A 16,688-nucleotide genomic window follows, 5' to 3' on the forward strand; every position below is an offset into this window, starting at 1 on the left:
CGGTATTAAGAATAAACATAGAGGAGATACATATTGTTCAGCCTGCATCCACAAATTACCATGGTTTTCATAAATAATCTAGGCTATGATATTCCCTTATATAGGCTATTTACAAATCTTCTTTAGGCTAATTCTTGTGTAAACAAATTTCTGCTCTTGGTGCTCTAATGGCATTTTATTTGGGTAATGTTTATAAAAATAGATTATTCAGATAGCTAACAAACAAAATTACCTCTACAGTCAGAATTAGGCCTACATCCTGAATCCAAATTTAACATACATTCACATCAGAAATGAATTTTACCCCCACCCCTATACATAATACTTCAGGGTATATTACAATTCACAGTATGTATTTGAACATTAGTGGGAGGGGGGGAGTAATGTTCATTTCTGATGTGAATGATTGTTAAATTGGGATTCAGGATAAAATTCTGACTATAGAGGTTTCTTAGCTATCTGAATAATCTGTTAATTTAAACATTATCCTTCTATTTTCTTCTGCATTAATATATCTTGTAAATTTCTAGGTGGCACTATAATTTAGCTAGAATAAAAGTGAAAACATCATTTGATGCCTTGTTTATGCACTTTCATAATACAATAGGCCTAATCACTTTGGTCAATATTTACCAAATCATATTATTGAGTTAGGAATAAAGTGAATACACCATTTGATGCCTTTTTTATGCTGATTATGAATATAGCAATCATTTCTATTGGAAATGAATTTTAGCCCTCCCTCCTATATATGCCAATTCAGGGCATATATTTCTACATTAGGGGGGGTGGGGGTAAAGTTTAAACTTACCTCCCATTTACATCAGAAATAAAATTTGCCCCAACCCCCCTAATGTAGAAATATATACCCTGAATTGGCATATATAGGGAGGGAGGGGGGCTAAAATTCATTTCTGGTAGAAATTATTATATTTGTAATCAGCATAAAAAAGGTCAGCATCAAATGGTGTATTCACTTTATTCCTAACTCAATAATATGATTTGGTAAATATTGACCATCCCTTCTGTTGCAAATTGCATTTTGAGCCCTTAAAGGGGTCCCAGAGTTATATTATATGAATTATTATAGAGCATAAGCAAAGCTCCAATGGTGTTTTCACTTTCATCCTAGCTAAATTATATGGCCCACTGCAAATTTACCATGAACTTTACTCCACCCCCTAATGTGTAAATATATATCCTGACTTGTTGACAGCGAAGTTTTGAATTGCAAAATTCAGCACTATTTTTGTTGTGAAGCAACTTTTATGGTATTTGGGTGTTTTAGTTGTAAATGCCTTTATTCTCCCTTTATAGGGGAGATAAACTCTGGCCCTAAGGTGATTTAACTTTGGTAGCATGCCTTAGGCTACAACCAAACTAATGAGGCGTACCAACTGGGTATGTTCGAGGGCTAAAGGTGGATCGTAGAAAGGTTGTCTAAAACACGGTACTTTTATTCAATTTACGCATACTAATTGCAGATATATAGATAGGCTACTGGGAATAGCTGCCCCAAGAAGACCACAATTCTCAAAAGCTACAATAATATATAATAAGATACAGACAATTACACTGATCCAACAAAATCCCAAGGTGTTTCTAATGAGAAAATAAACGGGCAGAAGTTCACCCGGCAAGTCAAAAAGGTCTGCCCCAGTCTCAAAAATCGGGGTATATATATGAAAAACTAACCACGTCCTTCCAGTACATTGACACATTTAGCCAGGAAATTGGTTATTGAGCAAGTTCCCTCCAAGCCCACACATTCCACGATTTGTATCTTTATCTTAAAAAGTGGTATTTTGAAACTTTGTTTTTGCATCTTAATATATTTTTACTCAATTAATAATTAACTAAATTACAAAGCTTTACCACAATACTCCCCATTTATATAAAAATTTTCCCAATTCTCAATATTTTACTTTTAAAACAACTTAATTTCGTTTACAGCTATTATGCTGCCATCTTTGGGTCATTATGTGCATCTACCCTCAATGGGTTTCCTTAGGGTTATGTTTCTGGTCCAATATAGGCCATGTTCTTTTTTTTTGTTGTTGTTGAAGGATTTCAATTTGAAATTCATCCTTGTTTCTCTTTTTTTCTCTGTCTCTAGGACTGACAATTGCTCTTTTACCCTCTTCATATGCATCTTCTGTTTTAACTTGACCCCAAGCGGCTTAAACATAATATTAGTGGTTTAGCTTAAATTTAGATTTCAATTTATATTAGAAAAGTTTATGAATTATTTGAGTTTAAATTTAATTCCCATTAATAGTTTAATTTATCTGTGCGATGTGGTTAATATACCGTTTATTGTTCCTTTTAGAATTACCTTGGATAAATTATATATAACATTATTGAATTTTAAATTTTCACATTTTTTCCCAGCACAAAGCATTTTCACATATTACAATAACATAAGCCATTTGGGCTATGTAGCACAATATCTAGGCATAAATTAGGATCTGATTCTATCTCACTTTTGATTAACTTGTAGTAAAGTCTGTAGTTTCTAAATATCCGTTGATCAAGTATGGTTCGGTTTCTGATGGTTTGAGATGATAATATCAGGATATAATTGAACTGGCTTTGAAATTTGCTACTTTCCAAAAATGTGTCAAAGAAATGATTGAGAAATGGATCCAAAAGGATGTTATGAAAAACTTGATTTCCAAAAAAAAAAAAAATATAGCTAAGGCTGTATCTAAAATAAATATTCACATTAGTATACATATAAAGTATATATTTTTACATATATAGTAGAATGAAACACTAAATTTTCGTATATATCAATGCATTTGAAAGTAAATAACTTTTAATTACTTTCTCTTCTTTTTTAATTACTCCAAAATTAATATCGAACTTAAATTGAAGCATTATGTTTCCTCCTGGATTATTCTTTTAAACTTAACACTAAACAGATTATTTCACAATAAAAATTATTAATACGTTAACTCGAGGTCAAACATTTACATATAACATTAAATCTCTAGTTAAAACTTAAAGTTAATAAAAACATAGTATATATATATATATATATATATATAAGCATTGTGTAAAAGTTTACATAAATATTTTTTTATTTTTTTTTTTTAATTCGCAAAACTAGATAGGATATTTAACTACTGTTTAAAACTTAAAGCATTAAAAGAATACTACACGGTATAGATAAGCATTGGAATTAATTCCAATTATTGTTTCGTTAATTGTTTATGAAGTATTAATGTAGAATACTTCTTGAATGATATAAAACTAAAAAAAACACAATTACTCAACATTTAATACACTATTTTTACATGGATAGTTTAGGATATATATATGAATATATATATATATTAACAAAAGTTATGTTGATACATAACTTAATTGTTAAAAACAAATAATAATTATGTACTTTAATAATTTATTTAATCACTGCAATATTTATTCTTTGTAAAACTTTTAAATAAGTCTGTCAAGACTTTTATATTATAAGTCCTAACTGTAATTAAAATATTTACAAAACAAAAGCAACTCCAACAAATAGATTTATGCACTATAACTGATTTTCAATTCTTTTCGAGTTTCTAAGCACTTGAGACAGTTTTATAACATTTTTGTCTGTAATCTCTCTTTTTTCAGCTTGAATATGTTTTTCGTTTAAGATTCTATTTATCGCTTATATCTGATAAGCTACAAATTATTTGCTGTTCACATTTTAAATGTAGTGACACTATCAAATGACTTTGCCTGTACTCTGAAGGTTCGCTTACCATGACTGCCTTCTGGTAGCTCCTTATAACTTTTCCAGGTCCTCTTGTCATGGGCTACCGCTAAAAGGACTATTATGAACCTGCACACACAATAATTAATTATTTAATAATTTTTGGCTACAATTTTCTCTTGGGCTATTCTTTTTTCAGAAAAAGTGGCCCTTCTGCCGAAAATACCTGGCCTTCATGGCACACAGTTTTTGACATACAAGTGACAATAACTATTTTCACTTTAACTTCCCCACTTTTAGTGGTCTTGTCTTAGGTTTCAACTTCAAGTTCTTAAGGCTATTATGTGCCTTACTTTCAATTTTCTATGTCATGCTTGTCATTTTTTTTTTGAAGCCTTTTTCCACTTTTTCAGTAAAATAGGTCTTTCCTAAGCCTATATTTTAATGGTTCACGTATTTTTCAAAACCCTTAACAAGTTTTTATGCTGATTGCCCTTCTATGGTTGAATTCATTATCTCCATATTTTTAAGAGGTGGGGGGGGGTCTAATTTTTGCAACCTGTATTTTTTGAAATTATTTAAATTTTTTCTTCCGAAAAGTTTTTGTGTTAGAAAAGTACTGTAGTTTTTTCAGCTAATTTTTTTTTTTAACACTTTTAATTAAGTTTTGCCCCGCATTTGCCAGTTCTCAGTTCTTTCTTAAAATGCTATTAGTACGATATACTGGTGGTCAATTTAATCCCAGCTATAATTACCATTTTATTTGCCGAAGAAAGAGAGACAATACTTCCGTTGCAAGACTAAATAGCATTGAATTTGTCGCTCCTTATCTGTGGTTTATTGATAAGCTTGAATCTGGGAGAATGACAAGAATGAATTTCTGTTCAGTGTTCATTGCTGCGAGTTTTCTTTTGTTGTGTAAAGCTATATTTTATTTTCAAAGAAAAAGTGGATACTGTTTAGTTTGTGTTAAGGTGTCAACGGGTTGGGATTTGGGTGTTTGGGTTGGAGCAGGTGACAACTAGTTATTTAAACTAGGATTCTCCTGTAGCCAGTTCGTTTTCTCAGATCCAAAACATCGCTAGAGTTAAAATTATTATCTTGAACTACTGTGGTTTGCTTGTGACGATGAGGTTTAATTTTTGGTTTATTTTTAATGGATTTTGTCCTTGGCTTTTACCTCCTGGTAAGTTTTTAGGTTATAATTTATTTTTATATCGCTTTTCGTTTCCTTTACCTAGCACTCTTTTTGCTTTCTAAGCTTATTCTAAGTTTTGCTTAAACCTTTATTGCGCTTCTTTAAAATTTCTTTTTTTTCTTTTTACCATTTGTAACTAATAAAAAAGTATTATATTAGACTATAACTAATTATAATAAGATTACAGCTAGCTTTTACATGTAGCGCGCACTTAATATAAACTCTCGCTGTTTTTCCTATTATAATTATTTTAAAATCCTTTAAAAACAATTTTTTTTTAATTTATCCCCCAAAAAAATATTTTTTCAATATATATATTAAAATAATTGCCTTTTAATGCTGGTTCTAAGTGTATAATTTAATTAGTTTCACAACACCTATTTACAAGTTACGTGGCCTTATTAATATCTTTTATGAAACGAAGCCTAATTTGTTTCGACAAGTCTTGTCACCATTCGCGAGATTTTATCTCGTCTCGGAAACAAAAGCTTTTGCAGGAACCTATGATGTCACTTCAGGTCGGAGCTAATAATTTAGAGTTAAAACGTAACGGTAATAATTTTTACTGGCGATATATATTGGAAAGAAAACTTGATGTTATTTATATACCGATTGAAAAGAAAATATAGATATTTCTTTAGAGGCTTATTACTCGTTTTATTTTTATTTATTATTTTTTTGTTACAATTGTTTTATTCAAATATTAATCTTCTGGGTGCTACGCTCGTTCTGCCTTTCTCCGTTTCCTGGTCCGAATTTTGGACCCCAAATGTTTGCTTTTCTTCTTTATAATATTTGCAAGTTTTTCCGTGGTCTCTATAGTGTGGTTTACAAGGCTCTGATTCCGAGTGCTGTTTTGTTGCCCCGTCAAATATCTTTAACCTTTGTTTCTCCTGAGGTTTGGCCTTTTTCATAAATGTTTTAGCTACTTGTGCTGCCGACAAAGGAACTTGTTGCTGCCCCTTTGGTTTCTTTACTGTTCTCCATAATTTTTCTCGTAAAGAAGGTTTTCTTGACGATGGCCCTAGTTTAGTTATATTGGTTTCTATAAAAGAATTATCTGTGTCACATTCTGTTAGCTCACATATGGTAGAAGACGTTTGTTCCGAAAGCCATTTTTGAGTTCCGGCTGTAGACGAGTCTAACGAATGAAAATCAGCTAATTAATTGGTTTCTTCAAATTTTTCTTCCTCTGTGAATTTTATCCTTGGTTTATCACATTTTAAACCCTTATGTTGGGTTTGATTTTCTTCATCGCTAGTATCCAAGGAGTATCAAATATTTCTCTTTTTCTCTTGTTTGTTGTGTAGAGTTTGTAGCCAAGACTGGGCTAAATACTCCTTCCACGCCTCCCAACTTTTGTGGTCATTAAAAAGGTCATAAAATTCATATGGTCTTCTTATATATACTGGTGAACTCGTGTCCTCAATTTTTTCTTCTGACAGTATAGGCTCTGTTTTCCACGGTTTTGAAAAATATCCCTTTTTCATTCCATTATGGTGTATTACTTCTTCCTTTTCCTTATGCTGATGCTTTAGAAAATATTTTAAGTTATTTGGTAGAATTTTTATAATCCTGTAGGGTCCATCCCATTTCGGTTTTAACTTCTTTGTTCCTTCCAGATTCGTTTTGTAAACATAAACCAAATCTCCTAAACAGTAACTCGTTTTATTTTTGCTTGTTCTGTCATATTTTTCTTTTTGTTCTGTTTTCGCATCTTCCAGATTGCCTTTAACTTGTTCCATACCTTTTTTCATTCGCATCACCATCTCTTGCTTATATTGGTCTAAGTTGTAATATATTCTGTAATTTTTTATTTTATCTAAACAAATTCGGGGATCTCTTATATGTTGCAAAAAAATGGCGTTTCTTTTAAGGTACGTGAAAAAGCCGTATTTATTGCAAAGACTACAAATGGTAAATGTTCATCCCAATTTTCATTTTCCTCTCTTGCATGTATTCCCAGCATGTAAGCTAATTCCCTATGTTTACGCTCAACCTTCCCATTAGCTATTGCCATGTAAGACTAGGTAAACCATCGTTTAACATCTAGATAATCTGTAGCTTCGTCTAATCATTTTTTTCGATGACCGTACACGTGATCGCTTCGGAAAAATCAGGGAAGAGTCCCAAGCTCTAGGGCCAGCTGATCGACTAAAACCTTTATACGGGTTTATGTCTCCATAAATTCAAATTAAAAAGCGTAAAACACGAGTTAAAATGGTCTACAATCGTTAGTACGCACCTGTTTCCTTTCCTGGAAACTGGTAAACTTCCCCCGGATCCCCAAATGTCTATTGACATTAATTCTCCTACCCCTGAAGGGGTGGGCTATTGACCTAATTCAGCCCTAGGGGTTCTTGGTGGCGACTTTTGTTTGGCGCACTCTTGGCAGCTTTGTATAAAAGTTTTTACTTTTGAGTACATTTTTGGAAAATAACATTTTCCTTTCAGTCTTCCCATAGTTTTTGCTTCTCCCATGTGACAGCCAATCGTCGCATGTGCAATCTGTAAAACTTCTCTCTCTAGAGATTTTGGAATAATTGTAATAATTTTAAAGTCCTTTTTTATATATTATTGCATTGGTCTATTATATATTACTAGAATATTTTTAATTTAGCCAAGTTAGAAATTATCCAAGTCCTTTAAAAAATGTTTAAATGGCTCTGGCTGTTCCGTTCCTTTTGATAGAAAGGATTTTATTGCTAAACAAAAATCATCTTTATCTTGATGGTCCGCAATATTTTCATTAGACAGTATTTCTGGCCCTTCCAGTTCGTTCTGGATGGTTATTACCAAATTTCCTTCCGTATCTGGATTTCGTGACAAATAGTCTGGTAAAATATTTGTACGGCCCTTTATATATATTGGGGTATATGAATATGCTTGCAGTCGTAGTATTCACCGTGTCAGCCGGGCTTAAGTATTCTGCATCGTATATATCCAAACTAATGATTTTTGGTCTTAGCGTAAAATTAATTTTTTTCCCAAGTAAAAATTGTCGAAAATATTCTGTAAAAACCACAAGTGCTAAACACTCCCTTTCGGCTTTCGAGTATTTTTTTTCTGCCTCCGACAGTGACCTGCTCGCGTATTGGACTATCGATTCTACTCCTTCAGAATTTATGTTTAATAATATGGCCCCTATACCGTACCCCGAAGCATCTGTTTGCAAACAGAAGTCTTGTGACAAATCTGGTAGTTTTAGTATTGGTGCCAGTAATAGTTGCCTTTTTATTTCATTTAATGCTTGTTTTGCTTCCGCTGGACATTCGAATTTACCTGATTTCTTCAAAAGCTTTGTCAAAGGTTGTGCTATTGTGGCATAATTTTTAATATATCGTCTGAAATAGCTTAACAAACCACAAACTGATCTGCAGCTTTTTTGATCTTTAGGAGGCTGTAAATTTTCTATGACTGTAAATTTTTCTGGATTTGGTGAAATAGTACCTTGGTTTATCAGGTGTCCAAGGAGAACTTATTTTGGTACTACTATTTTTAATTTTTCTGGTTTTAATTTTAAGCCTGCTTTTTCAAACTTTTCCAGTATTTTTCTAAGTCCAACCAAGTGGTCTTCCAGGTTTTCATTAAACAAAATTACATCATCTAAATAAGCCAAGGTATCTTTTTTTCTTCCTGGTTCGTTATCTTTTAAAACCAAACTCATTAGGCGACTAAAACAATTTGGACTAAATGACAAGCCAAAAGGCATACGTTCAAATGTGAACGTTCTCCCATCATCTAAGATTACTGTAGCCTTATGCTTTGTTTCTGCATCTAAAGCGATTTGCCAATATCCTGCTATTAAATTAAAACTAGTGTAATATTTTGAACCCCCTAACGAATCTAAAATCGTATCAATTCTTGGTAATTTCATCAAGTCTTTAACCGTGACGGCATTTAGTGATTTAAAGTCTATACATAATCTCCAGGTGTTATCTTTTTTCCTGACTATTGCTAGTGGAAAACACCAATCGCTAATACTTTCTTTAATTATTCCCTGATCTTCCGTTTCTTTTATTTGGCTTTCTAGCCATGGCTTTAAATAATAAGGTTTTTTATACGGTGACTTTTTGATTGGAGGGCCCTCTGTTGATATCTTGTGCGTGAGTAAGTGAGTTAATCCCTAATCCATTTTGTGTCTTGCAAAAATCCATTTAAAATCCCAAAGAATATTTTCCACCCTAGTTTTTACGTTTTTCGGTAAATGTTTTAAATCAAATTGTTGCAAAAAATCCGTTTTCGATATTTCATACTCTTCTTGTGGTTACGGTTTTAATGAGGATAAATGTTCATGGCTAGTGAAGTTTACGCTTAATTCTGGACTATTTATAGATTTTATTTCTGAATTTGAAATCTTTTCTACTGATCCAAGTTCTACCTGGTTCAGTTTTATTTTATTATTACTTAGATTTGATAGTTTTAAGTATGTCACACCATTTTCAATTTTTATAACTTGATTTTCCACGAAAATCATTGGGTATTCTTTTATGGTGTACCCTCCTATCATGGCATCCATTTTTTTAACCTTTCCTACTTTTGCATTCAATGTCGCTAAAACTTGAGCTGTCGTTCCCCCTTCTATGGTGATTTTTCCGCTTATTTTTAGGTTATAATTCGAATTTTCACTTTAGTAATCTGTTGCTATGCAAATTTGTCTATTATTTTCATTTGCCTAGCTTATGGTTATTGTATCGGATATGGGTTCCAAAACGATCCCATATTTTCTGATAGCATCTACTCTTAAAATACAAGGAAATTGTAGCTGCTTACATATTATTACTGTTACTGTTATTTCTTTATCCCCTGCACTAAATTTCAGTGGACATTTTCCTAAAATTGTCAGCTTTTGTCCTGTCACAGAAGTCAGGGTATTCAGGCATCTGCTTACGTGATTTTTGACACTAGGAGACAACCTCTTAGAAAGTTTCTCTCCAATTAATGATTTAGATGTGCCTGTATCTAGTAAACATTGTAAATTTTGAAAATACTTAATTTTAAAACAACGCAGAATCGGTAGACTATTGTTATTTGCATTTGTATCACAACATTCTAAACTATATAGGGGTCTTTGTAAGGAAACAGCTCTGTCGACCCTTACAGGCTGGTTTCTCCGTTTAAATGTCCACTGTTTGGCCAAAAGTTTCTGGGATTATCCCAGTTTTCTTCAGCGCTGCTACTTTGACCCTGGGTATTATTAACCGTTTGCCTCCTAGGCCTAAATTCATGAATATTATTAGATGTCTGCCAAGTCTTATTTTTTTCCTGTCTTCCTAAATTTCTATCCTCCTGCGTTATGAATTGGCGTCTTGTCTTGTAAGATTGGCCTTCTTTGAGTATTCTATGCCAACAATCTGCTGGATAGTGGTTCGGTTTGCTACAATAATAGCAATAAAATTTTCTCTTAAATTGTTTGTTTGTTTCCTGGTTATTTCTAAATATTTTTGATCGGTCCTTGTTGGTTCCCCAACTATCTGTCTTTGGTGGGGGAGGGTGCCCATATTTTCTATAGTTATTAGCTGCTAATTTCTCAAGGTCGTGGAGTCTGTCAGCTATTTTCCTAGGCGGAGACCCTCGGCCTCCGTCGCGCCTTTTTGGTTCACGATTCGGCTCCTCAACGCTCACCCTTTTCTTTCCCCTTTCATATTTTATACTTTCTTGGGCTCCTGTGTTATTTATTGACATCTGATCAAACTTTTTCATAGCCTCGTTAATTTTTACCTCTGTTTCGACTAGTATTATAGCCTGCTTTAAATTTTCAGGTTTCCGTGATAATATTAGTCTTAATAACTTTTTTGATAACCCTTGGGTAAAAGTATGTAGTTGTACTTTCTGTACCGTCTCGTCATTTCCGCCTTTTCCTAATTGTAAACGCACAGATCTAAAACTTTTGTCAGCATATACCCTGATACTAGTTGAGGTATTGAATGTGATTACCTCTTTTCTTTATCTCTCGGAGATGCTTGTCTCTTTGAATCTTGTTTTAAAAGATTCAATTGGAGTACTGATGTCCTTAGGCTCTTTTTCCTTAATTGCCTCAAAATATTTCAGGGCGCTTCCCTATAATCTGGCTGCAAAGCATTGCTCTTTGACCTTATCTTCAAATGATTTAGTTAGTTCGTCGAAAATTTTTAATTTTTCGATTAACTCATCTATGTCTGAATTTCCAGCGTATTCTGGTATCATTTTTGCAATTTCAAGTACTGTTGATAGGGAAGTCATTTTTTCCTCTGGTAAAGCCATTTTATTTCAATTTACTATTTTTATATAGCCTTCTCGACCCAGTTTTTCCAGCGACCACCAGTTGTTGCGAAGTTGATTTGTGGTATTTGGGTGTTTTAGTCGTAAATGCCTTTATTCTCCCTTTATAGGGGAGATAAACTCTGGCCCTAAGGTAATTTAACTTTGGTAGCGTGCCTTAGGCTATGACCAAACCAATGAGGCGTACCGACTGGGTATGTTCGAGAGGCTATAGGTAGATCGTAGAGAGGTTGTCTAAAACACAATACTTTTATTCAATTTACACATAGTAATTACAGATATAGATATGCTACTGGGACTGGCTGCCCCAAATAGACCACAAGTCTCAAAAGCTACAATAATATATAATAAGATACAGACACTTAAAATGATCCAACAAAGTCCCAAGGTGTTTCTAATGAGAAAATAAACGGGCAGAGGTTCACCCTGCAAGTCAAAAAGTCTGCCCCAGTCTCAAAAATCGGGGTATATGTATGAAAAACTAACCACGTCCTTCCGGTACATTGACGCATTTAGCCAGGAAATTTGTTATTGGGCAAGTTCCCTCCAAGCCCACACATTCCAAAATTTGTATCTTTATCTTAAAAAGTGGTAGTTTGAAACTTTGTTTTTGCGTCTTAATATATTTTTACTCAATTAATAATTAACTAAATTAGAAAGCTTTACCACATTTTTGTCAAGAGCATTTGGAAAAACTTGAAATGGTTTGAATTGAAAATCAAGTATTTTATAGGTTAGGTTATAATTTCTTTGTGTGGTTACAAAAATGAAATACTTTTGGGGCCTTTTCAGGGCTCAAGATTAAATTTACAAGAATAATTATTTCCTTGTAGTCTAGGCTAGCCTAAGAAAAAAGATTAGTTTGAGTTAGTTAAAATAAGGAGACCTAGTTAAATTTTTCTGAGGGAACAGACAACCTTCAAAAGTTTTTTTTCAGTGGGCCAAAGTCCACAAAAAAGGTTAAAGCTTTATTTTGTTCTATGTGTTACGGGTACATATCTTTCCTATAGTGGCTTAATTCTCTCTGCCTCCAGAGGGAGTATTAGGGGTATCCTCTCTATAATGAAACCCCCTAAGGAGGTATCATTCTAGTTGGATAGCTCTGTAGAAGGAAACATCTTAATAAAAAAAACAATTTCATTAGATTCCTTTTTTTATATCCTTTTAATGTATCATAGTTCTGTTTTTGACAATGCACCCAACCTACTGAATGATCCTGTATAGGCCTATAGCCCTTATAATATATATATATATATATATATATATATATATATATATATATATATATATATATATATATATATATATATATATATATATATATATATTTGTTGTTTTCACATTGTAATATGTTGTATACTACATTATGAAATTGATGAATTTCATTCTTGAATTGATGAAATACTATTTTACCCAAGTGATTAAAATAGATTTGAGGATAAAATATTATTTGGAATGATTTAAAAACATAGACAACAATAGGAGGAATTTGAGGAAACATGGCAAAAGGAATTTGATTAATATTGGCAAAAAAGACAGCATAGCTGTTAGAAAAAATCTTAATCTATCATGAAATACCCTTCTTATTTGGATAGACCTATTGGGCTGTGTAAATGAATTTTTTAGGAATTAAGTATTGTATTAAAAATGTTTGAAAATTATTCACTTCAATTAAAGTGCTTTTTCTCAATTGTTAATAAAATTTGTTCAGAAACTGATAGAATACTATATGTACCCTTGTCTGAAATAATTGTTCATCCAACTATATAAACATTAATTAAAATGTTTAACTAATTAACACATACTAACATAAATTTTATTAATTTATAATAATATAATATATAATTAATAATAATTTAATAATAATTCTGGTTGTGTTAGTTGTAAGTTGTGTCTTTGTATTTTATATTTATTTTGAATATACTCCTCATGGTAGATCCTGAGGAAAATAAAATAGTATTATTATTATTAAATAGCACCTCTGGAGCAATTTAGCCTATAAAATCAAACACTTTCATATGCATATGCATGCTAATTTATGTTTTCTGTTACTGTAACTGCATGTCAGCCCCCCCCCCCTTAATGCCTGGATAATGCTCTAGGCTATATTCAAGAATTTTCTGATTTTTTGGGTTTACTTTTCAAATTGAAATTTGGAGCAACCTTAGATCCTCCTGTACTGTCAGAGGCACCAAGGGTATCCATAAAGAGCCACCAGTCATCATCCATGTGCACCACCACCTAAACATCTTCCCATTGACGTGGGGTTGTTGTGTGAATCATAGACAGGTCTTGTTGATCTGTGTGACACAAGATGCTCTTTGGTTGACCTCTCATATGGATTCTGTGAGGTTGCCATTCCAAGATCTGTCTCAGAATTCTATCATTCTTTATACGGATTATATCCCCAAGGTATTGCCACCTTTTTCACCAAATAATGTCAGTAACTATGGGCTGGCCCAAGATAGAGCACACTAACTGGTTTGTGATGCAGTATCTCTAGTCAATGTTCAGAATCCTCTGAAGGCAGTTGTTCAGATTTTGAAGCAATGGTTGATGAGAAAAAAAAAATGTAAATTAGCACAATCTTTTGCATATAGCCCAGGGCTTTGTTAAGGAACTAGGAAGTGAGAGTTGTGAAATTAAGCTAAGAGCCAATACAAACATCCATTAAATACAGCTTCTCTGAAAAGTTAAAGTAAGAATTTTATTGTTTTTTGCTAGTTTAGAAGGTGAATTTTTCACCAAGATCAGCTCAGGTTTAACTGAGTTTGATGTTTCAAGGGATTTTCAATTATTAAGTCAAGTGTGAAAATTTTATGTATGTATCCATTTCCCCTTCCTAAAACCAAGCTGTTCTTTTCTTAAAACTTTGTCTTAGAACTTTTCTTAAAACTTTAAAACTTAATCTCTATAAGTCTTATAGGTACCATTGTACTAATTTGTACTGAAAAAATTCAAATGAATTTACTGAAAAAAATGTGTATTGTCAGTTTAATATACATATGCTGATATTAATTCCTTAAAATCTGAATTAATTTTTGTTTTCTTAAAGTTATAAGTGAAAACATTTAAAAGAATTTTTCTCAGCAAAGTACAAATTATATTCTGGCTTTTAGAAAGCCTAGGGTTTAGAACCCTACTCAGATTCATTTCTGCTTGTTTTGAGTTTGACCTATTTTAATTTTTGTTTGTTTTGGGTTTCATTTATTTATTGATACTGATTTGTGGTAGTTGTATGCTTGGTAGATTATTTGATTGCATTTTTGTTCATTTTTTGTTCAGTGGAGTTCTTTACTTAAAAAAACAACTTATTTTGTGCAAAAAGTTTTTTTGATTAATTTCTGTTCATTTTATATTGACATAGTCTTTTTCAGGGAGAAAGACTGAGCCTCTTCTGAAGTTAAACAACCATCCCTTCCATAAAAACCTTAAATATCCCCTGGGCATAACTTGCAACCCTTGCCCTCTAATCTCTGGGGTTTCTTTCAACTCCAAAAGCCTTGTTATATGATATTTAGACTATTTTGAATAGAATGGCTATCTCAAAATTTCTATAAGACACATTTCGGGACAAAATGACGTGTGTAGGGGTGAGAGGGTAGCTGCCCTCTGATTACTTTGACTCTTAAAAAGGGCACTAGAGCGTCTGATTACCAATCCAATAAGCCCCTTTGAAGTTTATATGACCACACTTTCTATAAAAAATCCTATATGTCCCCAGGGCACAACTTACAACCCTTGCCTTGAGGACTGGGGGGATTTTTTATCCTCAAAGACATCATTTCCAGACCTCTTTGATAGGCTTAACAAAATGGCTATATCAAAATTTTGATTAAAAGTGATTTGGGAAATGATAGGCATGGAGAGAGACATTTGCCCTCTGATCACTTTTGACTAATAAAAAAGGCACTAGTCCTTTCAATTTCAAATCAAATAAGCCCTTTTGAAGCTTCTACAACAAAACATTCTATAAAAATGTTATATGCCCAAAGCGCATAGCATACAACCCTTGTCATGAGGGCTATGGGGAGAGGATTGTCATTGTCAAAGATACAATTTTCAGACCTTTCAACTACATTGAACAAAATGGCCATATAAAAATGTTGATTGGAAATTTTTGGGGAAATGATGGGTGTTGGGGGAGAGGGGGGAATAATTCTCCCTCAGATTATTTTTGACTATTAAAAAGGACACCAGCCCTTTCAATTTCCAATTGAGTGAGTCCTTTTTGAATTTTTTATGACAATGCTATCTATAAAAACCTTCAGGGCATAACTTACAACCCTTACCCTGAGGGTTGTGGGGGGTTTGTCATCCCTTCAGGGCATAACTTACAACCCTTGACCTGAGGGTTATGGGGGGTTTGTCATTCTCAAGACATAATTTCCAGAATTTTCAACTACGTTGAACAAAAAGGAAATCTCAAAATTTTGATTGCATGTGTTGGGGGATATGATGGGCGTGAGAGGGGGATCAGTTGTTCTCAAATCACTTTCGACTATTAAAAATGGCACTAGCCGTTTCAGTTTCCATTCGAATGGGCTCTTTTTGAAGTTTCTACGACAACTCTTTCTATAAAACACCTTATATGCCCCCAAGGTGTTACTTATAACCCTTACCCTGATGGCCGTGGGGGGGGGGGGGGTATCATCCTCAAAGACTTAATTTTCAAAATTTTCAACTAAGTTGAACAAAATAGATATCTCAAAATTTTGATTGGATGTGTTTGGGGAAATGGTGGGCGTCAGAGGGGGGTTAGTTGCCCTCCAATCAATTTTGACTATTAAAAACGGCACTTGCACTTTCAACTTCCAATTGAATGAGCCCTTTTTGAAGTCTCAACAAAACGCTTTCTATAAGAAACCTTTTATGCCCCCCAGGACATAACTTACAACCCTTGCACTGAGGGGTTTGGGGAGTTTGTCATCCTCAAAATCATAGTTTCTGAGCTTTCAACTATGTTGAACAAAATGGTTATCTCAAAATTTTAATTGAATATGTTTAGGGAAAGGATGGGCATGAGAGGGGGATTAGTTGCTCTCCATTCACTTTCGGCATATTATAAAGGGCACTAGCCCCTTCAATTTCCAATCAAATAAGCCCTTTTTGAAGTTTCTACGACAACATTCTTATAAAAACTTTATTTGTCCCTAGGGTATAATTTGTAACCCTTGCCCTGAGGGCTCTGAGGGGGTTATCATCCTCAAAGACCTAATTTCAAGAACTTTTAACTATGTTGAGTAAAATGAATATCTAAAATTTTGATTGGATGTGTTTGGGGAAATGGTGGGCATGAGAGGGGGTTAGTTGCCCTCCAATTACTTTCATCTATGAAAAAGGGCACTAGCCCTTTCAGTTTTTAATTGAATGAGCCCTTTTTGAAGTTCTACAGCAGCGCTTTCTATAAAAACCTCATATGCCCCAAGGCATAACTTACAACCCTCGTCCTGAGGGCTGTGGGGGGTTGTCATTCTCAAAGGCATAATTTACAGAACTTTCAACCATGTTGAAAAAAATGGC

General features: G+C 33.3%; 1 protein-coding gene across 1 annotated transcript in view; it reads left to right on the top strand.

The window, feature by feature from the left end:
- Positions 1–4,847: 4,847 nt before the first annotated feature.
- LOC148942588 (FAD-dependent oxidoreductase domain-containing protein 1-like) overlaps positions 4,848–16,688 on the top strand; it is a 51,741-nt gene continuing 39,900 nt past the window's right edge. Inside the window, exon 1 of the mRNA XM_089102310.1 lies at positions 4,848–4,892. Within this exon, the coding sequence (XP_088958436.1) occupies positions 4,863–4,892 (30 nt within the window). The 5' untranslated portion in view covers positions 4,848–4,862. The remainder of the gene's footprint in view (positions 4,893–16,688) is intronic.

This window comes from Artemia sp. Qi Xiang Cuo, chromosome 16 (genome assembly GCF_049724085.1).
Source record: "Artemia sp. Qi Xiang Cuo chromosome 16, ASM4972408v1, whole genome shotgun sequence".
Classification (NCBI taxonomy): domain Eukaryota; kingdom Metazoa; phylum Arthropoda; class Branchiopoda; order Anostraca; family Artemiidae; genus Artemia; species Artemia sp. Qi Xiang Cuo.